This window comes from Lycium ferocissimum, chromosome 6 (genome assembly GCF_029784015.1).
Source record: "Lycium ferocissimum isolate CSIRO_LF1 chromosome 6, AGI_CSIRO_Lferr_CH_V1, whole genome shotgun sequence".
NCBI lineage: Eukaryota > Viridiplantae > Streptophyta > Magnoliopsida > Solanales > Solanaceae > Lycium > Lycium ferocissimum.
The window spans coordinates 41,878,642-41,904,657 of NC_081347.1; the positions used below are offsets into that span (position 1 = coordinate 41,878,642).

Genomic DNA, 26,016 nt, shown 5'->3' on the forward strand with positions numbered 1-26,016 from the left:
ATTATTGAAAAAGGAAAAAATGAAATAGAAAAAGAAGTAAATATGCAGGGAAGGTGATTTTATTTTAATTGTTGGGAAAGTTATCTTGACTGTAATGTTTATTTTGGGTGCCTTTTTGTTAATGAGATAGGAGAAAGCGGCAGAGCTGAGTTGAGTTGAGTTGGCGAGAAAGAAGAATCGAAGAAGATGTTAGGAAAAGAAGAATCTCAGACGCTATTGACGTTGCTCAAAGCCGGAGATCATCGGCCCTTCGATGAGATCGTGGCTGACTTCATATCCACCTTCCCTTCCCATCGACAATTTAATGCCTGCATCTCTCTCGCTTTAATCCTTCATGTAAATCTGTCTCCCTTTCTCTATGTACCTTTTAGAATACTTTAGGGTTTGAATCGGTGTTTGATGTAAAAGAAGGATTTTTGCTAGGGTTTTCTACTTTTTGAAATTTTCCCGCTTTTTGTAAACTTCATTTGCAACTCTGGTTTTAGTTCTGCAATGAGACGTAGTTGAATTTACATGATTTAATCAATTCCAGCTAAAACCCTGGGGTTTCGATTTGGAGCCATTAAATTTTTGAACTTCACAGCAATACAGGTTTTCAACTACCAATTGTTGTTTGAATCTAGCTGCTTTTTCCTGGAAACACAAAGGAATAAGAAAAAAAGAAAATCTTCCGTGGGAGGGAACAAAATGTTTTTAAACTTTTTGCACTTCAAAAAGAGCTGCTATTGGTAGGGGTAAGGTCTGCGTATACTCTACCCTCCCAAGACCCCACTTTGTGGGATTTCACTGGGTATTTTATTGTTATTGTTGTAAAAAGAGCTGCTACCGTGACAGGAACCGAGCTTTCAAGCATAAAATTAAGGGTATAGTTAATTGTAGCGCATGCAGACAGTTTTGACTTGCAAGATTTGCTAAAAGCAAATGAGAACAACTAATCTTGATTAAATTTGTGTGAGGAATTTTAAATTTTAACTATTTGAAGAAATTGCCATCAGGATCCCCAGGTGTGGCTTAGTGGTTGAAAGTTAAATTATCAACCTTCTAATCCAGCAGAGGCGACAGTACATGAATTCCTCCAATCTGTTTAAGTGTTGGTGGGTAGAATTAGCTGGTATTTGTGCTGGTGAAAGGTAGGAGGTTTAGTCGAGGTGCACGCAAGATAGCGTACACCAGTGTTGTCACAAGAAAGGGAAAAAGGAAAAGAAGTTTGAAATCAGGGTCTTGCATGTAGGAGGGAACTGTCTTCCATTCTTTTGAACTTGGAACAAGCAAAGGGGTTTGTCTTGGATATAGGATTTCCTATGGTCCTTGTTTTCCACAGTCAGGAAAAGTCGTTACATACTTCCCTTTTTTTGTCTTGAAGCGGTAATAAAAGTTGCTTGAGAAACTATGTGTTTCCTTTGTACTGTAATCTTTCTCATCACACCAAGAAGTTTTGGCTGTTCTTGATGGATTCATATAGTAGGATATTAGAAGGTTTTCAAATGTTTGTTTAGTTGAATGATAAGTTGGCCTTTTCTCATGTTGGGCGTTAAATATCTTGTTAGAGAAGAAAAGTTTTGCAACTTACAGCTATTAACAACCCAATATACCATCATCTGTGCAGGAAAAACTTCTTAAACCAGTACAGAGATTAGTTGCTTTTGCAATTCTTCAGCAGGTTTATTCCTCTCAAGGGCCTTCTTCAAACCCGTTCATTTCGTTGCTGGTAAATGTAAGTGCCTGTTTTGATGCTCATTATGATTCCATTTGCTATCATTTTATGTGCTGCAATTGGGCTGAGGCCCTGTAATATGCAAAATGTGTTTATTCCAATATTGGTATATATTATCTGATAGATTACTGCTGAAATTTCTCCTTTTTTGTGGAATCTTATAAAATTTATAGCTGTACTCATGCTAGATTTTGCAATGTTAGGATGGCCAACTATATAATGTCTCATGCATTTACCTTTCAGCATCTTTGGTTCCTGCTTGTGGTTCTTTTTTCTTAATTAAGCAGAACTTTAGTGGAAATTGTTTTCTTCTGTTATCCTTTACATAAACTGAGGTTTGTACATCACGATGGTGATAGATATTGAGTTGAAAAAATGGGTAGTTGCAGGTCTTCCTAAACCCTGGTTATATCTTGAAGAGGTGATGGGGCTGGAAAGTTATTTATAGACATGATTAAGAGATGGCAGAAAGGTATTCATGAAAAAAATGAATTAAGGCCCTGTGTTGCTCGGACCCTTTCAGAATCCCTGTTGCGCCCGCGTCGGATTTGGGTGTGGGATGCTCACTGGATTGGGTCAAATTACCTTGGGTGCTTTGACTACATCTATAACCAAGAAGTATAGATGATTGGGTATTTGATTTTATTTTTGAGTTTATATCATATACATATAGTGAGAGAAAAAGAGTTATTTTAAGTATGACTACGCTTTGCTATTACACAAGATATAACAACAGCAGCAACATACCCCAGTGTAATCCAACAAGTGGGGTTTGGGGAGGATAGAGATTAAACAAACCTTACCCTACCTCGCAGAGATAGAGAGGTTGTTTCTGATAGACCCTCGGCTCAAGTAAAGCATTCCACAACAGTTTGAAAAGGGGGTGTGGGGGGGGGGGGTACAAAAATAATGAAGCAGTAACAACAACGAAATAATGCAATAGGAAAGGCTAACATAGCAACCGGGGAAAAGTCAGTGACAACAGTTGGTAGACTTTTTAGGAAGCATGTAAATAGTTTTTATCTTACTGCTCCTTGTGAATAACTTTTTGGAGGTCTCCAGCATATCCTTAATGCTGAGGAATACAATTTACCAGTTTTTTTTTTTTTTTAAAAAGTCAGTGACAACAACGAAGTAATGCGATAACAGAAGCACAAGAAACACAGGTGGGAACAGAAATAGACGAACAAGAAACTACGAGAATAGTGCTAATACTACTGATAAGAAAGTAGTCAAACACGACCATGAAGCCTAATCCTGCAGAAAAGCGAGAGAATGTTCAACTACCAATTAACCTTCTACCCTAATTCACGACCTCCAAACCCTCCTATCTAATCTAAGGTCATGCCTTGGTAAGGGCAAGATGCGCCATGGCCTGTCTAATCACCTCCCCTATACTTTTTCGTCCTACCTTTACGCCGGGGGGGGGGGTTATTCGGTTTGGGATTTTCAAACTTCGGTTCTTCGGTTTTCGATTATGGAAAAGTGTGCACCGTTCAGTTTCAAATTCGGTTTTTTATAATCATACTTCAAAGATTACATTAGATTGATGGCGAATTTTAAATAACTTTCTTCTACAATTGAGATTGTAAAGTGAACATGGAAACAAGAAGAGTATTAAAGAGGGCTTCTCATCCATGGCAGACGCAATTACTTGTTCCCATATTATCTGACTTTTTAACACACAATTCAAGAACTAAGATATGAGAAACGGAGAAAGGAACATTGAAGCCATCCTCATGCAATATTTAAGTACCATAATATGGAGGAAATATGAAGTTTTGGGGACATTCATAATTTGAAGATGGGACATCCACACTTTTAGCTTCACAGGCAAGTGAAGAATGAAGACATCGCATAAGGGGCTTGGATTACTGGAGATCAACAACAACAAGCCTCAAAGATAATCCCACCATGGGTGGGGGGGGGGAGGGCAGAGTGTACGCGTACCTAACCCCCACCTTGAAAGGTAGGCGGTTGTTTCCGAAAGCACCCTCAAGGGAGGAAAACAAGGAAAACAAGACAAAAGGTCAGATAGGGCCAAGCATACCAAAAAACAATATGAAAACAAGGAATAACAAAAGCGAGAAAGTCATGAAAGAACAGTCCGGAAAGAAAGGAGCATTAACTACTATAGATAAATAGGATAAACAAAGTACACGGCCCAACAAATATAAGCAGCAGTCAAATGCAGAAATCAAATGGCAATAAACAAATGAGCAAAACCGCAACTCCTATGGTGAAAGGATAAGCCACCTAGCCTTCTATCCTAATCCGAGTCCTCCACAACCCTCCTATCTAAGGTCATGTCCTCAAAGCGAGTCGAAACTGTGCCATATCCTGTCTAATCACCTCTCCCCAATACTTCTTCGGCCTTCCTTTACCTCTCCTGAAACCGTCCATAGCCAATCTCTCACACCTCCGCACTGGAGCATCTGTGTCTCTCCTCTTCACATGCCCAAACCATCTCAGCCTCGCTTTCCGCATCTTGTCCTCCACTGATGCCACTCCCATCTTGTCTCGGATATCTTCATCCCTAATTCTATCCCTCGTAGTGTGCCCACACATCCACCGCAGCATTCGCATTTCCGCGACTTTCATCTTCCGAACGTGACATCTTCGACCGGCCAACACTCCGCTCCGTACAATAAAGCTCGGTCTAACCACCACTTTGTAGAACTTGCCTTTAAGTTTTGGTGGCACTTTCTTATCACATAGCACTCCAGAGGCTAGCCTCCATTTCATCCACCCTGCACCAATACGATGTGAAACATCGTTGTCGATATCCCCATCTCCCTGTATAATAGACCCAAGATACTTAAAACTTCCTTTCTTTTGAATGGCCTGGGTACCTAGCCTCACTTCCTCGCCAGCCTCACGCGGTACGCCACTGAACCTGCACTCCAAGTATTCTGTCTTGGTCCTACTCAATTTAAATCCTTTAGACTCCAATGTCCGTTCCCTACCCCTCCGGCCTTATCATTAACTCCGTTGCGAGTCTCGTCAATCAAGACTATGTCATCCGCGAACAACATACACCAAGGCACCTCACCTTGTATTTGTCGCGTCAATTCATCCATCACCAAGGCGAATAGAAACGGGCTAAGAGTCGATCCCCGACGCAACCCCACTGCAACGGGATGTGCTCCGAGTCTCCTCCTACCATCCTTACCCTGGTCTTAGCTCCATCATACATGTCCTTTATCGCTCTAATGTACACCACAGGTACACCTTTAGCCTCCAGGCATGGACCTCTCTTGGCACTTTGTCGTAAGCCTTTTCTAGGTCAATGAATACCATGTGCAAGTCCCTCTTCCGCTCCCTATACTGCTCCACCAATCTCCTTACAATATGAATGGCTTCTGTAGTCGAGCGCCCCGGCATGAATCCAAACTAGTTCTCTGAAACAGACACACCTCTCCTCACCCTCATTTTTCCTGGAGATCGTAATAGGAAATTAGGAAATAAAGAAATAAACTATTGGGGGGCTTGGGTTGGATGGGAATATTTTGGGCTCAAGTCCAGTGGCAGTGGCTGACCCTACAACAACAACAACATACCTAGTGAATCCCACAACGTGGGGTCTAGAGTGGCAGTGGCTGACGCCTGAGAGTGTTAAATTTTTTGAACCTATGTAATAAAAGTTCGGTTAAACCAGCCTGTATATGGTTGATAATTTGGAAAGAGAGGAATTCAAGGTGTTTTGAGGACATCAGTAATGAAGCACAAAAGATCAAACTGAACTGCATTAGACTTTTTTGTTTTTGGTGTAAGCAGATATATCCAGAAGATACTGAGTCCATTGTAGATATTCTAGGATCTTGTTAGAATGTTGGATCAGTTGTTTTCTTTTGCCTGATGTAAATATGGTTTTCAGCACAACCTATGTGCTGGTTTACTCTATACATACAACTGTTACCTTCTCAAAAAAAAAAAAAAAAAAAAAAGTTCGGTTAAACCAAAGAACCGAAGAACTGGGACCCCAAAACCAAGAACCAAACCGAACACCAAACTTTTAGAAAAAATAGAATTGAAATCGACCCGAAAAACCGAAGAACCAAAATGAACTTAATTAATTCGGCCTGGTCTAGTTTTTGTAGTTCCTATAACTGTCTTAATCCGATGAAAGACTGAAAGTCAACTATAGCATGATTTTCCAGCATAAGAAGAAAGTCGGCAATACGTGCTAAATTGCTGCTTTCAAGGTTTAACTAAGGGGGAAAATCAATAATGTTGAGAAAGTAAGGTAGTTTTATATATAAAAGAAACCCAAGAATTATGCACTCAAGGGTGTGGTTTAGTGGTCAATGAAGTGGGTTGAGAATCATGACCTCTCAGGTTCAAATATCAGCGGAGGCAAAAACACTAGGTGGTTTCTTCCCATCCGTCCAAGCCTTGGTGGATGGAGTTACCCGGTACCTGTCCTGGTGGGAGGTAGCAGGTATGCAGTGGAATTAGTTGAGGTATGCGAAAGCTGGCCCTGACACGTCTGTTATGCATACAAAAGAAAAGAAACCCAAGAACTATTGCAGCAGTGTAAAACATGTAACATCTATTAGGTATACAGGTAAAATGTCTCATCAAATTTGAGGGAGTATAAAGAAAAAAGGTATGTGTTATCCATTTTGTTACCTTTCTCCAAAAAAAAAAAAAAAAAAAAAAAAAGACTGTTCGCTGCTGTTACAAGTCTCGAAAAAAGTATATGGACTGTTCGCTGTATGCAATTGGGAATGTTCTTTGAACACATAAATGCAGACTCTAAAAGTCTGAGGCAGATTAAGACAGTTATGGTGCCATCACGGTACAAGCAGGATCAGTTCATGACTATTTTAAAAAAAAAAAAAAAACAGGATCTGTAGTTTAGATTGTTGGATGAAGAAGCTGGGTAATTAAAGCTTATTTGCTGATGCTGAGTAGATTCCAGATTGTCCTTCTAACCAGCTTTGGACTCGATAAAATTCTTATTATGACTTGGATATTTAAGTGCATGCAATTTGTCAATATTTTCAAGGGAAGGGTTAGAATAGCTATATGTGGGGGTAAAATTTAAATGTTACTGGAAATTTTAAGGCTCCTGACTCAAAAAAGAAAAAAAAGAAAAAAAGGGCAAAGACAATACATTTTTCTGTGGGCTGTAGACGTATATTGAGAGACTTGTACTGCTTGGTAGCTGATATTTTGTAAGTGTTCACTAACTGTTCATATCATTTTACTCTTCCCTTCACATTCACTTCTCCCCAGCCACACTTATTTTTAATGAGCTTTCAAGGGCTATGAAGTTAGTAAATGACTTTCTTCACCTGTAAGTAATAAGCTTTTAATATGATTTGAATGATACATTCTTGCTTAAATTCCTTGATAGTTGTGATTAGATGACCTTTAGTGATTTCACTGTGGTTCTTCGTTTTGCTTATTTGCAGGCAGCCTGTGACGAAGAAGCTGAACAACGTGAAAGGGCCTTTATTCTTCAGTTATTGGGCTCAGCCAGCTCAACCAGTAGCAGAGAGGTTTAACTATTGTTTCTCTGTTGTGTGTACAATGGTCTTGTTTAGAGGGTAAAACCCCCTTGTTTTGTGCTATTGATTCTGATGTTTAAAGCTTAAACCAGAGGTATTTTGTGTGAGATCATTTTTAACTCAAGGGCTGTAGTTGTCTCTGTGATGAATTTTCTCAATCACAAAAAGAATATAATAATAACTATTTCGACTTATTATGATGATAAATGTGGTCTGTTACCGTTTTGTAAGAATCGGTCCATTGCTGCAGAAAGAATAACTGTTCATCCACCCACATGGCTTCCTGGGTATGGTGGTTTTTACCTATATGATAGATTGCAAATTAGAGTTTATTGTGGTAGGGAAATAGAGCTTTTTGCCATGGTCTTGTATGTAGTGCAGCAGCTTAACTGCTCTTATCTCCAGATGGAAGTTTTCTGTTGCTGAGCAAGTTTTACCTAGATAATTCATTTGTCTTGAAATGTTTCATCATCGAAAAGGGGGTCAAAGACAGAATAGCTAAACCTTACTGCAGTGTAGTATTGAAGCAGTTGGATTTGAAGATACAAAAAGACACTTTGGATATGCTTTGTCCACATAAATGTTCTTTCTTCATTCCTTTTGAATTCTAAGCTTGTCAGCAGTCAGACTTAATTTATGCCCCATCCCACCCACTCCCCAGCACCAGGAAAGGGAAAAAGGTATTACAAGTTTGGTCAGTGTTATTTGGTTATAATTCTGGAATGTTTTAAAATATCTCGGTGTGTAACTCGAGTACCATGAGTGATTATTTTGAGGTTATTCCATATTAGAACCGTATCACAAGTAATGATACATTGCAGGTTCTTAAACAATCGGCGACAGATTACATGAAAGCGTTCGATACTTCACAACATGTAAGTGACTATTTGTCTAAAATATTCATGTGCTTATAAGAAATTTGACTCCAGAATATGGGTATATATGGTGCGATTAATTAGAAACTGTCAATAGAAAAAAAGCCTGGATATTCTCATATCTTCTTTTTCATTACTGATGGTTACCTATGCATAAAACTTACCCTCTTTGGTCTCTATTTTGAACTTCAGTCTTTCCCACATCGAGAGCAGTTGCAACAGCAATATGGTACCAAAGCTCTACCAGAACAGTTTCAATGCTTGTTCGGGAACAACTCTCTGAAAAATAGCATTCCAGACCCTGATGTACCTCGTGGCTGTGACAGCAATTCATCAGAGTACAGTTCACGCTTTTATTTCTTGGTATTCTGTTTAGGTTACCACCTTATCACCAAAGAGCCCACTCCCTCCGCTCCTTTTTTTGTTTGTTTCCCTTTACAGATCCACAGTTGGAGAAATTTGTCTGTGTGAATTTTCAATCATCATATCTTAATCTTGCATTGAGAACTCAAGTCAGACATTTGGTTTCTTATTCTTGGGCATTGTGTAATATTTAGCATTGGGCAATTTCAGGTTTGATCTTCTCCCTGGATCTAACCCAAAGATTGGATCTGGGGATGTTGATGAGACGATAGCTGGATTGTTATCAAATTTGTCATTGGAAGGATTAGGATCTCAATGGATAAGGCCTCATCCTCCTAGGCTTCCTGTATTGGATGGAGAGGTAAGGGGCATACATGCGGTTATGTACTTATGTCTAGGGAATAAGTTGATCAATTTCTGGAGTTCTGTTAGATATACCCTCATATTTGGTGCAGCTAGTGTGGCTAAACCCCGATTACAATTATGAGCTTCTATGGGATCATGGGATGTGTGCCGATACTAGCAGAGGAGCGGCAGTCAGGGATTTGATTGCAAAAGCTTTAAAAGGTCCACTTGTACCTGCTCAACAAGAGGTGCATATGCTTCCCTGTTGGATATTATTAAGCACATGCTTGTTTAAGTTCTATTATTATCTAAATAAAATAATTCACAAAATAAAGGCTTTTTTCCGTGATAAGTAAGTCAGGCTTGGTCGTTTTGCTTGGATTTCTATGGCTATTCCTTGTGGATATATTATCATGAGAAAAATGTAGGGTTGATACCAATGAGAAAAGTGGCAAGGTGGAATTGGAGGTGGTCAAGTTTGCTTATTCGTACTTATTGAACCTCCTTGGTTTTATGGTTCTAATTTTCCAAAAACAAAAAAGATTTAGAGGTTCAACTACATACCTGCTTGAATGGCATCTAGACTAGTTTAGTTTTGCAATTGACCATGCCAACTTTGAACGTTGTCAGCACATGGCAAGTAGCTTCTCTCGTAGATCCAAGTTAGATGGATGGTACTTTTATTTTTTTTTATTTTTTTAATCAGTAATACAACATACCCAGTATAATCCCACAAGTGGGGTCTGGGGTTTTTAATCAGTAATGTAATTTTTTTATAAAGACCGGAACTGAGTTGGAGCTGCAATATATATTTCTCTAAGGAACTGATGAAGTCCAATAGAATTTACATACTCCATTCTACCCCAGAGAGTAAGCAAAAGTACAGAATTGCGTTTGATCTTCAAATGGAGTCAGCTTTGTCCTCAAAAACACCTGGGATTTCCTTCCTTCTATAATGTCCACCAGATGCATGCTGGGATAGTGTTCCATATTCTTCTTTTGTTTTTTCTCAGAACTTTCCTGTTTAAGTTCCTTGGTAGTTCTTAGCATGACTGATTTGAGACCCAAAAGGTTTAGATAAAATGCAACAACTGGATGCTGGGCCAACGCAAAAAATATATGGTTGTTCCCTCAGCATCTTCTGTTGCAGATATGCGATCCTTTCTCAGAAGATTGTCCTTGTCAAACTGGTTTCATAAGCCGCTACCAAGAGAATAAACCATATTATATGGTGCGCTTGTTTTCCGGATTGGTTTTCAACGCTTGAGTGAAAACATGAGTTCTGACCATATCCTGCAGGCAATTAGAGAATTGTAGCAAGATTTCACTGTGAAGACGCTATTGCTCCGTGCTATCCAATTTAGCCTGTCTGCTTTTGAGTTGAGGCCATGAAAGCTCTCCAGTAAATTGAGAAGCTATAATATCCTTTCCATTTCTCAATCGCTCCTTGAAGACAATATCCCTGTCATGTTTATGCTGCCATGAGCCAACTCTGTTTCCCTAGTCTGGAATACGGTCAAAGGATCTGTTCTTTCAGCTCCAGTTATTATGTTTTCATACCCCTAACTGATGAGTTGTCACCCCAATCATTCTGCATCCCGTATTTTTCTATAATTACTTTCGTCATAGGGCCTTTTAAGACTATATCTCCATAACCACTTCCTGGGAGCCTTAGATTCTTTATTCCCATCTCACAATCCTTCTCGTTTGCTGTGACAGAGCTCCACCTCGTCAGCTGATATGCATCCTTGTTCCTAACAAATATCTCTCCTAAGGTTGTCTAGTCTCCTCTATTCTTTTGCTGGCGTAGGGAATAGGAATATTACATATGCTGGTAGGGAGTCTAGTACACTTGATACGGATCAGTCCCACCCAAAAAAGTACTGTTTCTTCCAGTATGCCAGCTTCCTTTCACATCTCTCCACTATTTTTTTTTTTGTTAAGGTAAATAATTTTATTAACAATTGGGGAAACCCCGTATACAAGCCGTATTTCTACTATATTAGAAGCATGAGTTGGGGGTGGTTTCGTCGTCCACCTCCAACTCAGGTATTTAAAAAAAAAAATAAAAAAAAATACGTGCACCCCATATTAAAAAATCAAACAATATTCATGTAATTCAAAGTATCTCCATTAAGTCAATAATGGTGGATTCATTGCCACATGCGTATTAACCCATTAGTGGGAGCAAATGAAATTATTGTACAGCAAAAAACGTGGACCCCAATGTTAACTGTTCAAAAAAAAAAAAAAAACGTGGACCCCATATTATTGCTTTTCTTCAAAAGGTGATAAGTAGCCAAACCATACAATTTCCTTTCTTTTCATATATTAGCCTGAGATCTAATCTAGATATTTAACTGTTGTATTTGCTATTCCCCCATGTCATTTATTTGTTATGTTTACTAAAATAAATATACTTAAAATATTTATATTTTAAAATAAGATAGAATTTAATTACTTTTTCATTTTTATTCTTACTCTAATAAATGTGTGAAGAGATTAATGTCGTAAAAGAAAAAATAATATTAAATGGAGATCAAATAATAAATAAGGTAAATTAGTCAAATTCTAATTCTAATTGACGTTTCCTTAAAAAAATGTGCAAAAGACAACATGACAAGTAAAATGAGCTAAACCAAGAATATTCACCAAAAATTAAAAAATAGTAGTTCTTCGTTTAAATAGAAAATCAAATATCTACTTTGTTTCGTTTTAAACATGTAAAATTAATTTAATAATTTGAATTAGAATTATCCAAATCAAAATTTGATAAAAAATAATAAGTATTGTTTAGGTCCAATCTACATACATTAACAATAGAATATTTTACACATTTAAATTAATCGAATTAAAATTCAAAGTATCAACTGATGCTTAAATATTGCTATTGTTTTGTCTCCAAGAGAGGAAAATAGTTTCCTTTTAAACAAGTCTTCTCTTTTAAGAAGTATTAATAAATTTTTGTAAACTTTGTATTCGTAGCAAACACTAATATAATAAAGTTTTGGATACGAAGCACAAACTACAATGTTATATTTATTATCAATATAAAATATATATATTATCACTACCCAAATACAACTACATACACATAGATACACTATAATCCAAAGTGTTGGGCCCGTGCTGCGCCATCTAGTACCAAAAGAAGAGAAGCTACATCAAATATGGTTCTCAACAAAATAGATCCAATCCTCTATGCAAATAGGGACCTCAAAAGTACACCAAAAAGAAACTAGAGACAAGACACTACTATGCGTCTTTACAAAATCTTGTTCCACCCCTTCGAAAGCCCTTCTATTTCTCTCTTTCCAAATGACCTACATGATTGCCAAAGGGGCAACCCTCCATGCCCTTCTGCTTCTCTTCCCCCTCTTATGAGACCAACTTTGCAGAGCCTCCTTCACTGTGCCTGGCATCACCCATTGCATCCCACACAAATTAAGGGCCACCCTCCATAACCGACTAGCCACCTTGTAGTGCAATAGGAATAGGAGATGATCTACACTTTCGACTGTACTCTTACACATAAAACACCAACTAACATAGGTGATCCTCCTCTTCCTCAGATTTTCCGCCGTTAAGATCGCACCTCTTGCCGCCAACCAAGCAAAAAGACATTCCTTCCTCGGTGCTCTAAGGATCCAAATAGAATCATGAGGGAAAATGCACTCCTCTCTCACTAATAGTCTCTTATAAAAAGAGCTAACAGTGAATAAACCATCTCCACTCTCTCGCCATCTCCAAACATCTGATAAGTTGTTTGGTGTGACTAGCTCGTACAGTAACTCACTCAAATTGTAAAATTCTTGCATCTCCCAATCCTGAAGGTTTCTACTGAATCTTAAATCCCAATGAATAACCCCCTCGTGAGACATACAAATTTGTTGGACTGTCATCTCTATTTGGCATGAAATGCGATATAAGTTAGGAAAGACTTCCCTCAACTCGTTCTCCCCACATCACTTATGAGCCCAAAAGTTAATCCTACTTCCATCCCCAACTTTAAATGATACATGTCCACAAAAGTCTTCCTACCCCTTCATAATACTCCTCCACAAACCACACCCAAACGGAGTTATAATGTTTCTAGTCGTCATCCCCCTTCCATTATCCCATACTTTTCCGCTATCAAACCCCTCCAAAAAGCATTTTCCTCCACCCCTAATCTCCAAATCCACTTTCCTAACAAAGTTTTATTAAACATCTTGAGGTCTTTCACTCCAAGACCTTCCCATTCTTTTGGAGATGTGACAACTTTCCAATTCACAAGATGATGCTTCTTAATGCCGTTCGCTGTATCCCATAAAAAGTTACGCTGAAATCTTTCCAGGGGCCTGCAAAAGTGACATGAAATACGTAGCAATGCTGGAAAGAGCGCTTTTGATCAAAACTTCCTTGCCCCCTTTCGATAAGTACCTCTTTTGTCATCCTGCTAGCCGTTTCTCTACTCTTTCAATCACAGGATTCCACACTGCAAGATCTTTGTTCGAAGCACTCAAAGGTAAACCCAAATAGGTAGTAGGTAGAGCACCCACCTTGCAATTCAGTTTCTTCGCCATATCCTCAATGTTACCCACTACTCCTACTGGTGTGATCTCACATTTTTTGAGATTGATCTCAAGTCCTGACACAACCTGGAACCAAATAAGGATCTGTCTCAAGTGATCTAGCTGGGACACCTCTGCATCACAAAAGACCAACGTATCATTTGCGAATAAAAGAGGTGTAACTGTCACATTGCTATGACCTCTAAAAGAAGCATCAAAACCCTTTAAGAGATCTCCACTGATTTCCCTATCCATCATTTTGCTCAATGCTTCCATTACTAGAATGAATAACATAGGAGATAAGGGGTCTCCGTGTCTCAAACCCCTCAAACTCCCAAAGAAGCCGCAAGGACTCCGATTCACCATAACCGAGAATCTGGCAGTAGAAATGCAAAAAGTGATCCATCTCCTCCACTTGTCCCCAAGACCCATCTTTGACATGATGAAATCCAAGAATTCCCAATTCACATGATCGTATGCTTTCTCCAGATCCAACTTACATAAAATTTCGAGCTCACCTCTCTTCTGTTTGGAATCAACCACTTCATTTGCCACCAAAGCTGCATCTCGTATCTGTCTTCCTTCCACGAAAGCGTTCTGAGAAGAGGACACCGTCTCATCCAGGACCTTTTTTAGCCTATTAGAAAGCACCTTAGACAAAATCTTGTAAATGCTTCCTACCAGACTAATAGGTCTAAAATCCTTTATACTCGTAAGTCCTTCCTTCTTTGGCACAATAGTAATAAAAGTGGCATTGAGACTTTTCTCGAACTCCCCAGTTTCTTGGAATTCTGCAGTGGTCTCCATCAAGTCGCCTTTAACTATCGTTCAACACTGTTGGAAAAAAGCTAAAGTGAATCCGTCTGGTCCCGGAGCCTTATCCTCGCACAACTCTCCACCGTTTCTCTCACCCCTTCTTCTTCTATAGCCCTTTCCAGCCACTCCTTCATCCCCCCCCCCCTATTTGACTAAATACTAAACCCCCCAATTTCGGTCTCCACCCGACGTCTTCTTTGAACAAATGTCCATAAAACCCTACAATGGCCCCCTTCACTTCCTCCTCCCCCTCATACACTTCACCATTCTCCTCTAAAGACTCAATAAAATTTCTCCTCCTATTTGTTACCGCAACCCTATGAATTTTTTTTTGTATCAGAAGCCCCCTCTTTCAACCATAACGCCCTTGATTTTTGCCTCCAACTAATCTCCTGAGCAACCGCTAAAGCAGCAATCTCACCCTTCACCTCCTCCTTCCTAATCATCTCCCTCTCTTCTAGCCCCTCATCCCTTCCACATGCTCTATCTCCGCCATCTCATTTATTAACTCCCCCATTTTCACTTCCACCCTCCCATTACCTCCCTGTTCCACCTCCTTATATCTCCTTTTAACCGTTTCAACTTGCAAGCTAGTCGAAAAGATGGAGTGCCAACTACTTCATACCCATTCCACCCAGCATTATCACTATCAACAAAATCTAGAGCTCTGAGCCACATATTCTCGAACCCGAACGGGGTACGTATGTTCCTCCTCCAACTCCCATCCAGCATAATAGGCGAATGATCTGAGATCAATCTGGATAGGTGAATGATCCGAGATCAATCTGGGTAAAGGAACTTGCAAAACATCTGGAACAATCTCCTCCCAATCAGTGGCCACCAAGAATCTATCAAGTCTAGCCTTAGATATAGAGTCTCCTGCTCTGGCCTAAGTAAAGTTTGCGCCCGTCAGTGGAAGATCAATAAGACCCTGATTATCAATAAACTCTGAAAACTCCTCCATTGCCCTAGAAGTTGTCCGACAACCAACCCTCTCTTCAGGAAATATTATTGTGCTAAAATCTCCTCCTAACACCCAAGGCACCTCCCACCCTGCCTTTAAAGTAGTCATTTCTTCCCAAAAACTCTCTTTAGATCCCTCCCCTATTGGGTCGTACACGCCCAAAACTCCACTCTTCACCACTCCCCAAATTTTTTATATGGACTGTGATCATGAATTCCCCCTTACTTACATCCACCACCTCCATCTTTCTTTCATCCCATAATAATATAATACCCCCTGCATTTCCTAATGCTGGAACCCAATCAAATTTCACCCATCTTCCCCCCATAAACTTCTCACAACCGCATCAGTCATTACCTCCATTTTGGTTTCTTGAAGGCACAAGAGATCCTGTCCCCATTTCCTAACTCCCGTTTTGATGATGTCCCTTTTATTTGGGTCATTCATCCCCCTCACATTCCATGTTATGATTTTAACTTCCATGGACAACATCTTTACCCTCACGCCCACCCCTCTCCGCTCCCATACCTCTGCCCCTGACCATACTCCTACCTCTCCTCTCATACACCATCACCTTACATTCCTCCTCCTCTTGTTTCCCCAAACTCCTTTCCTCTTCCCTCCTGAGATCACCTATCTCCTTTTCACTGACCTCTTTTGCCTCTTCTTCAATGTCTTGAATAAGTTATAACACCGTACCCTCCTTCCCCTCAAGAAGCACTCCCAAAATATCCCTGAACTTCAAGTATTTCTCTCCCACCCGGCTAGTCATGTATCTTCCTTCCTCAACACAATTTAATGGCAACACATCCTCTCCTTGACCACCATTACAGCCGCTGCTAGAGCAAAAATCAATTGACGGTTGACTGATTCTTGAAAAACAGCCCCTTCCCCCTTAGAAGAATTGAAATTGGATATCTTGCCAAATTCAATTTGTGCTTTATCCTGAAGGGAGGCCTAAAGATGTTGGAGGTGGGCTTCTTGTTTTACAAGTTACTACCAAGTACTTTAGCCAGGTCCATAATTTTTGGAGCATCATTCAGTGATTACGCTATGCTCTTCATCAAATGATTTTAATATATATTATACCTAAAAAAAAAAAAAAAAAACTAATATCAACCTTAGATTTCTCAGCTGTTCTACTATAATATCACATACAGAATCAATGTGTTATTTCTATTCAGGGTATTTGAAATGGCTGAGGTGTCCAGCCCACAAGTAACTTTAGATCATCCAACCTTCATGTACTTCCATTTTGTTCATCTTTCTAGAACCTTCCATAATCAAGATGAACGAGAAAGGGGATGTGGTTCCCTCTGGGAAGCCAAAAGGAAAAAAAGAAGAGAAACCATTTAGGTGACCCATCGGTAAGAAAAGAGAATCTCATTGTGATGATATAGAAACTTATCCACTTAATTCACGTTCCACCAATCCCCATATCTTTTAGGTGTTGATCAAAACTCCAAATTCACATGATCATACATGTCTCCAATAGATTTTAAAGTTTTTGAAGCCATAGTATTCCCACCTGATTCTATTTTCTGAATAAGTTTTAAGTTCCTTCTTACGCTAGATGATGTGTGTTACAATAAGATTAATCCTCTACTAATTGGCCCCTAGGGATTAGTTTAATAGTCAAAGGTTCAAGGATTTATGTCTTAGGTCACAAGTTCAAGTCCCGCGCCAGGCGAATAAACTCTGATATCTAAGTTTATATCAGACTGATTTCTCGGTCACCAAAGAAAATTGATCTATCTTCTACTGATTATGTTGCAGCAAATGAAGTTCTCCTCCTTGCCACTTATTTGTACTTGTGAAAGAATTTAAGCATGCAACTAAAAACTTTTAAGACACCGGATAGAATAACCAAAAACCTTTATTAACTCTTGGAAAATCTTTTACGTCCCATCGTGGACAACATAGCGTAATATCCTCTAGCTCGTCTAACTTGTTTTGGAGAGTGACACTGTCATTTATTTTTAGTTTGTATGATATTAGCTTGGGATGAATTTAAATGGAATGACAGTGTAAGTGAGGATTCATATAGTTGACCCCAATTTGTTTGGAATTGAGGTGTAATTGTTGACAGTGCATACGAACTTATGAGTGAGAATGAGCTTACCAATTGTCTGCTTTGATACTGTGCGGAAGAATTTGAGCCACCAACCAAAAGCTTAAAGTAAATGGTAGAGTAGCTAAGACCTTGGAAGCTCATATACAACCAGGTGGGACAATTATATAACTCAATAGTATTATATAACCGCCTATGATATCTCCTCAGTGATATTGTAGAATTTGTTACCAACAATGAGAGGTTTTCCTTTACTTTCTCCGACTGAGATCTAGGTTCAACTTGATCGCTTTTCATATCGCCCTATTCTAGCCTCACTTTCTACCTCACCTTATTCTAGCCCTAAGTTACCATGTTTGGTTCGAAACTGGATGCATATTGCTGGAGATTTTGCTGTAGTTGTTTGGTAGTTGCTCCTGCTTGAATCAATTTTCTGGGGAGAATGGAGAAGCTCTGCACCCAGCTCTGCACCCGGCTGTTGGATAGTATTCTTTCTGTTCTTCATTACATGGAAGTTATTCGTTCCTTCTTGTTCAAAATAATTCATTATGGGAAGTTTTTAGTTTAGCATAGGAAGTTCTTTGCTTCTTATGACTATCAGGAGAGTAATGATCGAGAAAGTTCATTAGGCGCTTAATTCTTTTTCACGCACATTTTTTGAGATTTTTGTTGCATTCATTAGGCGTTTGTTGAAAGTGTTTCTCTCTCTTGACCAGCAAGTACTATTGGAGTTGGCAAATGACCCAAAGCTTGTCTACCATTGTGGGTTGACACCAAGGAAGCTGCCAGTATGAATTCTGCAACCCCAAATGTATTGTGAGTGCCTAATAACTAGCGGCTCTGTTTGATTCTGAAGAATTATGTTTATTTTCAGGAACTTGTGGAGAACAATCCTGTTATTGCAGTTGAAGTTCTGGTTAAGCTGGTCAATTCACCAGAGATTGCAGAGTATGTATTTGGTTCCTTGTTCCCTTGTTCATTGATTAGCATACCTGATGCCCTTGAGATCACGATTTCAGAGCCTCATACACTAATTCATAGATTACAAGTGTCAGTTGGGTGGTTTATTCGACCTGTCTTTGTTGGAAGTTGCAGAACTAGCATTTTATACTCCCTCTGTTTCAATTTGTTTGAACCTATTTCCTTTTTACTCCGTGCCAAAATGAATGACCTCTTTCCTAATTTGGAAACAAATTCACTTTATGAATGATTTACAGCCACACAAATTTTCAAGGCTTATTTTGAACCACAAGTTTCAGAAGTCTTCCCTCTTTCTTAAATGTTGTGCCCAGTCAAATGGGTTCATATAAATTGAAACGGAGGGAGTATTTTGTTTGGATGTTCACATTTCTGAGATTGCAGTTTATTTGTGGTTGCAGATATTTTACAGTTCTTGTTAATATGGAGATGAGTCTTCATTCTATGGAAGTTGTTAACAGGCTCACTCAAGCAGTTGAATTGCCAACCGAGTTCATACATATGTATATCACCAATTGTATATCTTCCTGCGAGAACATCAAGGTCCTCTATCTGCATAACGTCTTTCTTATTAATTGAACTTCCATTGACTAGAAGTGACAATCTATTTGACTGCCAATTATTAGGTCATTTAGAGTGCGACTTAATCGAACTCTTCACTGGCCATGAGTTACTTGGGTTACCATGCTATTCTTGAGTTAGTTTCTGTAGGTTCTTGGATGACTTTCTTTATCATAAAACATTTTCAAGGGGTGGAATACTGCTCATGTTGGTAAGCAGTGTAATCGCTGCCTGCAACCATCCTGCTTCTGAAGATTATAATGACCCGTGTCTCATTCTATTTCGATCATGTGGCATTTTTGTTATAGCTGGTGAAGAGCAGAAGTCAGTGAACTGGTGTTTAATATCATAGCAAAAGGGGTGTGAATCTTTTTTACTCTATTCTTCTCTGTCATATTAGTTGGTGGCAGTGGTTCTAATGTGTATGTGAGAGATGTAACGGTGGAAGAGCCAAAGAGACAGGCATGATCTCATTGCCTCTGCAGATTTGAGGAGACTTACAAAATAGTTCGTCTAATGTAGGAAGGAGAACATCTGTCACGTACGAATTGAGTGTCATTACACGCTGATTGATTTCCTTTTACTAGCATAATTGGCATTCCTAGAATCTATGGTGCTATTCTCATTGGTTGCGTGATTAACATTCTTCTTTTCCAATATTTCAGGATAGATATATGCAAAACCGACTTGTAAGACTTGTCTGTGTTTTCCTACAGAGCTTGATCCGGAATAAGATCATTAATGGTAAGTGTCTATTATCATCTTATCATCACTTTAGTGTTATGGGACTTAATAAATAGATAGCAAAGCTACATATGTCGCATACTTCTTATAGCGAGTAGTTTGAGAACTCAACGAGAAACAACCAACCAACTGGAGCGAATAATGAGAGTTTGAGAACTCAACAAGAAACAAAACAACCAACTGGGGCGTGAGTGCCAATCTGTGGGGTTGCAACAGAGGATGAATAGGATAATAGTTATGAGAGACTTGTTGCATCAAACCAAGCTTCACTCCTTTAATACTTGGGTTGATGTTTGCTGCTCTCTCACTGAGCCTAGCCTTGGCAAGTGCTGTTTAGTGCAAAATGTGTGGACTGTATGGTTTCGCCATGCTTTTATCCATTTTGTAGTGCACCCTGCTTCATTTCCATTCTTTCATTGTTTTTTATTTTTGTGCAATGCATTAGTGTACATCTGCCTTTTTATTTGGGGAAATAGCTAGTTCCTAGTTCTTTGTTTTGACTTCTTGGAGGACCACAGAAATATGAGACTTTCTGGGGAAATGCTGAGAGAATATACTTGTTGGCTGAGCTCTTAATGTGTCTCTTGTTCTTTGCAGTCCACGATCTCTTCATTGAAGTACAAGCATTTTGTATCGAGTTCTCAAGGATTAGAGAGGCAGCGGGGCTGTTTAGGCTTCTGAAGACATTGGAGTAGATGCTACCTCATTCATCCCATTCCTTCGATAAAGTTCACTTTGATGTAGCATGTGTACATGTGTTCTGATTTTTCTTTTGTTCTGATTCCGTTCTTCCAAGTAGTTAGCACCCAATTGTGGGTCATTGTATCCTTGGATCAGAAAAGTTAACGTTAGTATAAAGTTTATTTCACAGCTAGAACATTCATTTTTCCAAATTCTAAATATGAAACAGTGGAAGAACGGTTTGGTTTTTGTCATGGTCATTCTGATAATACAAAGTTACATTAGAGGTGCGTGAAAATTGCTGGAGACAGGAGAGAAATACTCATTGTGCACCCATCCAACTCAATAAGTAAAAAGAAAATAGAAATAATAAACTAATAATAGATGCTCTAAGAATGAAAGCACGGCACGATTGTGAGTTCCTGAAATCAAATGGAAGTCAAAATTTAACTATCCTAACAGCCAAAAATTGTAGACTTCGGAGCTAGAAAGTCTGGGCAGATCCAAATAATTGTCCTAGTATTTGGATTAAGGTTCTCTCATCCTCCTATTGCTGTAACAGAAAAACTCGCAAGAGTCTTTTAAGGTAATTTTTCTTTTAAGGAAGTTCACCCAAAGTAATTCATCACTTTGCACGGTTGAAATTAACTGAATTGACCCATATTTTGCTGTAGAGAATATATGAGTACTTTAGTGATAATAAATCTCTTATGTTGCATTCTCGAGAGATGCGAGGTTCAATTCGCCATAGTCCTATTTTTTCTTGGGTCATTCACACAAATGCCCCGTTTTGGGCCGGTCTTTAATTTTTGCCTCTCAACTTTGGGGTCCTTAATTGGTGTCCTTCAACACTTTTGGCGCCGTATAACTTAGATTTTGCACGGTGAAGTTTACGTTTAGTTTTAAATGTATTATAACATTCCACAAGTTATACCGGACAACGCAAAATTTTCAACACTCGTCATAATCTGAAAAATGACATAAGTTTATTTTGCTCGGTAAAGTTTACATTTAGCTTCGGCTTATGTATTATAACATCCATACAAGTTATGCCAAATAAGGCAAAATTTTCAACACTCAGCATAACCTGAAAAATACTATACAATTTATGCCGCATAACTTAATTCCTACAGAACTTGTGCTGAGCGAGGCAAAAGTTCAATTCCGAAGATAAAAAATGTTACATAACTTACGGCGAGCGAAGCAGGTCTGGATATTTTCATTAAATAAGCAGCAGAGCAATTAAAGACCAGTTCGTTTGAAGGGAAATCCGTGCAAAAACTTCTTTTTTCTTCTCTTACCTATGCCTAGGGATGGCAATGGGGTAGCGTGGGGTCAATTTTAACTCACAAAGATTTCAACCTGCTCTGCCCTCCCCCTCAACCCCACACCTAGTAAAATTTTTTATTTTTATCCTATCCCACACCACCCGCAAAAACCCTGAGTAGTGCTGGCAAAATTTAAAATTTTAGTAACAACCTGCCCAATTATTTACGGGTTGAGTGAGTGACCTTTATGATTTGGTAAAATGTGGGTTTTGTTACAAGTGAAAATATCAACAATATATGCAAATATATGAGAGAGGAAAGAAAGAAGTTTTATTCATCTTGTGTGAAAAAATGAAATGTACAACTGAGTTCTCTAGAATATTCCCAAGTCCTTATATCTATTACAAAACCATCATGTACAGGGACTAAGTAGCAAAATATAAACTACACTTTAAGCACCAGCTGGGCCTAGGATCCGGGTTGAAGCAGAAACGACCAGCTTGCCCAACATAGTATGATGAAAAGGACCTGGTAAAACCTTAGTCATAATGTCAGCAAGTTGATCAGAACTGGGAACATAGTGAAGAGAAATGAGTGAGGAATTCAAACAATCACAAACATAGTGACAATCAATCTCAATATGTTTAGTACGTTCATGGAAAATAGGATTTTTTGGCAATTTGAAGTGCAGCCTGCCTGTCGTAAAACACCTGAACATGACATGTAATAGACAAACCAAGATCCCCAAGAAGCCTAACAAGCCAAGCAACCTCAGCAACCACTTTGCGCAGGGCCCTATACTCAGCTTCAGAAGAAGATAAGGCAATAGTGGGCTATTTCTTGCATTTCCAGGAAATAGGGTAGCCACCAAGAGTAATATAAAAACTAGTAACAGATCTCCTTGAATAAGGGCAAGAAGCCCAGTCAGAATCAGAGAAAGCAACAATGGTAAAATCTGGAGAAGAGCTCAATAAAATCCCCAAATCAGGAGCACCCATGAGATATCTTAGAACATGCAGTGCAACTAGCATATGAGCTACTTTGGGACAGTTGAGGAACTGACTGAGGTGTTGGACAGAGAAAGAGATATCAGGCCTAGTATGTTGCAAGAAATTAAGCTTGCCAATAAGCCTTATGTAGGTGCTGGTGTCAGGAATAGGGTCACCAATATCAAAGGTCAATTTGATAGAGGAATCCAAATGAGCAGTGACAGGGGTTAAATGAGAACAGTGGAATTCAACCAACAGATCAGAAGTAAACTTGTGTTGATTCATTAAATAATCGACAGAATGAGGGACAATCTCCAATCCCAAAAAATAATGAACCAGCTCCAGGTCCTTGATCCTAAACTGAGAATCTAGAAAAGACTTGACACTAGACATTCCATCAAGGTCAGAACCAGCCAACAATATATCATCAACATAGACCACAAGAACAACCAATGAGTCCCCAGATGACTTTGTGAAAAGAGAATAGTCATTTTTGCTAGCAATGTAGCCTCTAGACAACAGGGCTTTAGACAACTTAGAAAACCATTGCCTGGAAGCTTGTTTAAGGCCATACAAGGATTTCTTGAGCTTGCAAACCAAAGGAGAAGATGCAGAAAAGACCTGAAGACCAGGAGTATCTTCATATACACATCCTCATGCAAATCACCATGTAAAAAGTCATTATTGACATCAAGTTGAAAAACTGTCCAGTGTCTCTTGATAGCCAAGGATAATAAGCATTTGACAGTAGTAAGTTTAACAACTGGTGAGAAAGTCTCATTGTAATCTATACCTTCCTTTTAAGTGCCACCCCTAATGACTAGTCTAGCCTTGTACCTCTCAATGGTGCCATCTGACTGTTTTTTGATTTTGTAGACCCATTTACAAGGTATGGCTTTCTTATGAGAAGGAAGAGGGACAATGTCCCAAGTATGGTTTGTCTCAAGTGCTTGAAATTCCTTTAGCATAGCCTCTTGACAAGCATGATGAGAAACTACCTGTTGGTAATACTGAGGCTCATGCAGATATAGAGTAGAAATAGGAACTTTAGAATTGACAGGAAGAGAAGAGGAAGAAGGAATAACAGTGTTGCAAATGAAATTAGATAGATGAGTAGGGAAGTGAGAAGATCTAGAACTTCTTCTAGGAAGAGGTGAATGAGGGATAGGTGGAGGGACATTATCAGGAGGAGGGATATTAGGAAGAGGTGGTGGAGGAGGTAGATTATCATGAAGAGGTGGATCAGGAGGTAAAAACTAATCAACTATTGAAGAATTGGCGGGAGGAGAATGATATGTGAAAACATGAGTAGAAGAAATGGGAACATCAACAAAAGATTGAATGGGAGGAGGAAAGAAAGAGGCAGGAGATTGATGATATGGGAAAATATGTTCATAAAACACTAAATCCCTGGAGAAAAAGACAGAATGTGTGTTGAGATTGAGTAATTTGTACCCCTTCTTACCACAAGGATAACCAATAAGAACACAAGGATTCCAGGTTGAAACTTATCTCTACTAGATATAGGAACAATAGCATAACACAAACAGCCAAAGGACTTTAAATGGGTATAAACAGGAGGGTGACCATAGAGAACTTCAAAAGTAGCATTGTGTAGAACTACTGATAAGAATCTATTAATGAGATAAGTGGCTGTAAGTACACACTCACCCCAATACTTCAAAGGGAGTTTGAACTGAAATAGAAAGGCCCTAGAAACCTCTAGTAAATGTTTGTGTTTCCTCTCTGCTACCCCATTTTATTATGGGGTATGTGGAATTATGGTTTGGTGAAGAATACCATAATCAGAAAAGAATTGTTAGATTTCAGAACTACTTCCTAATTCATAAGCATTATCAGAAGGTGAGTCCAGGTTACTCTGGAGAAATCATCATCCAAAGTCAAAAAATATCTAAGCCCATTGTAAGTCTGAGTGTTGTAGAGACCCCATATATCAATGTGAACAAGTTAAAAAGGGACAGATGGGTGAATGGTGCTAGTATGAAATGGTAATTTTTGTTGCCTAGCCTTGGGACAAATATCACATAAAAAATATTGCTTGGAAGAGATATGATCAGACAGAGAAGGAGTGTATCTCATTCTATGAAATGGCAAGTGACCTAACCTTTGATGCCAAAACAAATCAGTTTTATTGATGTCAACTGTTGAATTACAAGTAGAACAATGGGAAATAAAAGAACTAACATGTACAGAGCTAGTACAAGTCACAAAAGTAGAAATAGGGATAACAGGAGAAACACTAAAGAAAACAGAAGAACCAACATTAGACAACAAACCATCACAGTTGAGAAAGTACAATCCATTTGAAGTTTTACCAATTTCAAATTGCTTCTTCAGAGAAAGTCCATGTAAGATACACTTAGATGTTGAAAATAGAGCCTTGCAATCAAATTGGACAAGTAACTTATGGACAGGAATGATATTGAAATGGAAGGAAGGAACTAAAAGAACATTATGCAAAGTCATGTCTGACCTAAGGTGCAGGGAGCCAGTGGAGATTACTTTAACCTTATAGCCATTAGGTAATGTGATTAAGAAAGGTGTAATAAGGGGATTAATGTTGTGAAGAAAGTTTTTATGGGGTGTCATGAACACCATCTTGATGTGGACTCAAGTGACTCTGTTTGAACATTTGTTAGAGGTGTTGATAATGTTGGTACTGATCCTTGGTGAAACCACGACCAGCAAGATCAGGCTGAGATGTATAAGGGACAGAGCTTGGAATGAAATGAGCATTAGACTGAACACAGGAGGCAGGTTTCTTATTCTTGGTGAACTTGAAATCTACTGGGAAGCCATGGAGCCTGTAGCATTTCTCCATCAGATGTCCAGGCCTCTTGCAGAATAGGGAGGAGTTATAGTTGGAAGAGGAACCCCTCTTTGGATCAAAAGGAACCCTATTGTTGTTGTTGTTGTTGTTGTTGTTGTTGTTGTTGTTGTTGTTGTTGTAAGAAGGTGAAGGAACCCTATTGTTGTTGTTGTAATAAGGTGAGTCAAATTTAACCCTTTGAGAGAAATTCCTGTTGGAATTGGAAGTAGAAGGTATGTTCCTATTCTAACCACTGCTGTAATTGCAAGAGCCACTAGCATTGAAAGAGGCTGAATCATTTGAGAAACTAGATATGGGAGAAAAGGTCTCCTTTTGTTTCTCATCATGTTGTATCATAGAGTAGGACTTGCTTAGACTAGGAAGATCAGCCATCATCAAAATATTACTCTTGCATGTACAATATGATTCATTTGAAGCATTAAGAAACTGAATAATTTCTGTTGTTCAATGAACTTGGGCAGAGCTCCACATGTACAAACAGGCCCTACATAGGTTGTGTTGAGCTCATCCCAAAGGCTATGGAGTTTAGTGAAATAAGAGGCAATGCTAGAAGATCCTTGGGAGGTAGCACTAATCTCCCTTTAAATCTGAATATACTTTGATCCATTAGAGGATCCAAATCTCTCATTCATGTCATCCCAAATGTCTTTGGCAGTATCAAAACACATTACACTAGTAGCAATGTCTGGGGAGAGGGAATTTGTAATCCAAGCAATTATCAAGTCAT

General features: G+C 38.9%; 1 protein-coding gene across 1 annotated transcript; it reads left to right on the forward strand.

Annotated features, from left to right (window-relative positions):
• The first annotated feature begins 54 nt into the window (after nt 1-54).
• Nucleotides 55-20,428, forward strand: LOC132059678 (uncharacterized). The gene is made up of 12 exons (XM_059452375.1): nt 55-336; nt 1,607-1,714; nt 7,135-7,221; nt 8,052-8,105; nt 8,298-8,443; nt 8,679-8,829; nt 8,924-9,061; nt 17,934-18,005; nt 18,092-18,165; nt 18,597-18,738; nt 19,422-19,500; nt 20,098-20,428. Exons 1-12 carry the CDS (start codon nt 187-189, stop codon nt 20,193-20,195), a joined length of 1,299 nt encoding a protein of 432 aa, XP_059308358.1. The 5' UTR covers nt 55-186; the 3' UTR covers nt 20,196-20,428.
• The last annotated feature ends 5,588 nt before the right edge of the window (nt 20,429-26,016 follow it).

Excerpts from the sequence above, each read along its gene's own strand:
- LOC132059678 (XM_059452375.1), top strand. The coding sequence starts at position 187 with ATGTTAGGAAAAGAAGAATCTCAGACGCTATTGACGTTGCTCAAAGCC. Across the intron at positions 1,715-7,134 it reads TCATTTCGTTGCTGGTAAAT|GCAGCCTGTGACGAAGAAGC; the intron begins GTAAGTGCCTGT and ends GCTTATTTGCAG. Across the intron at positions 7,222-8,051 it reads GCTCAACCAGTAGCAGAGAG|GTTCTTAAACAATCGGCGAC; the intron begins GTTTAACTATTG and ends GATACATTGCAG.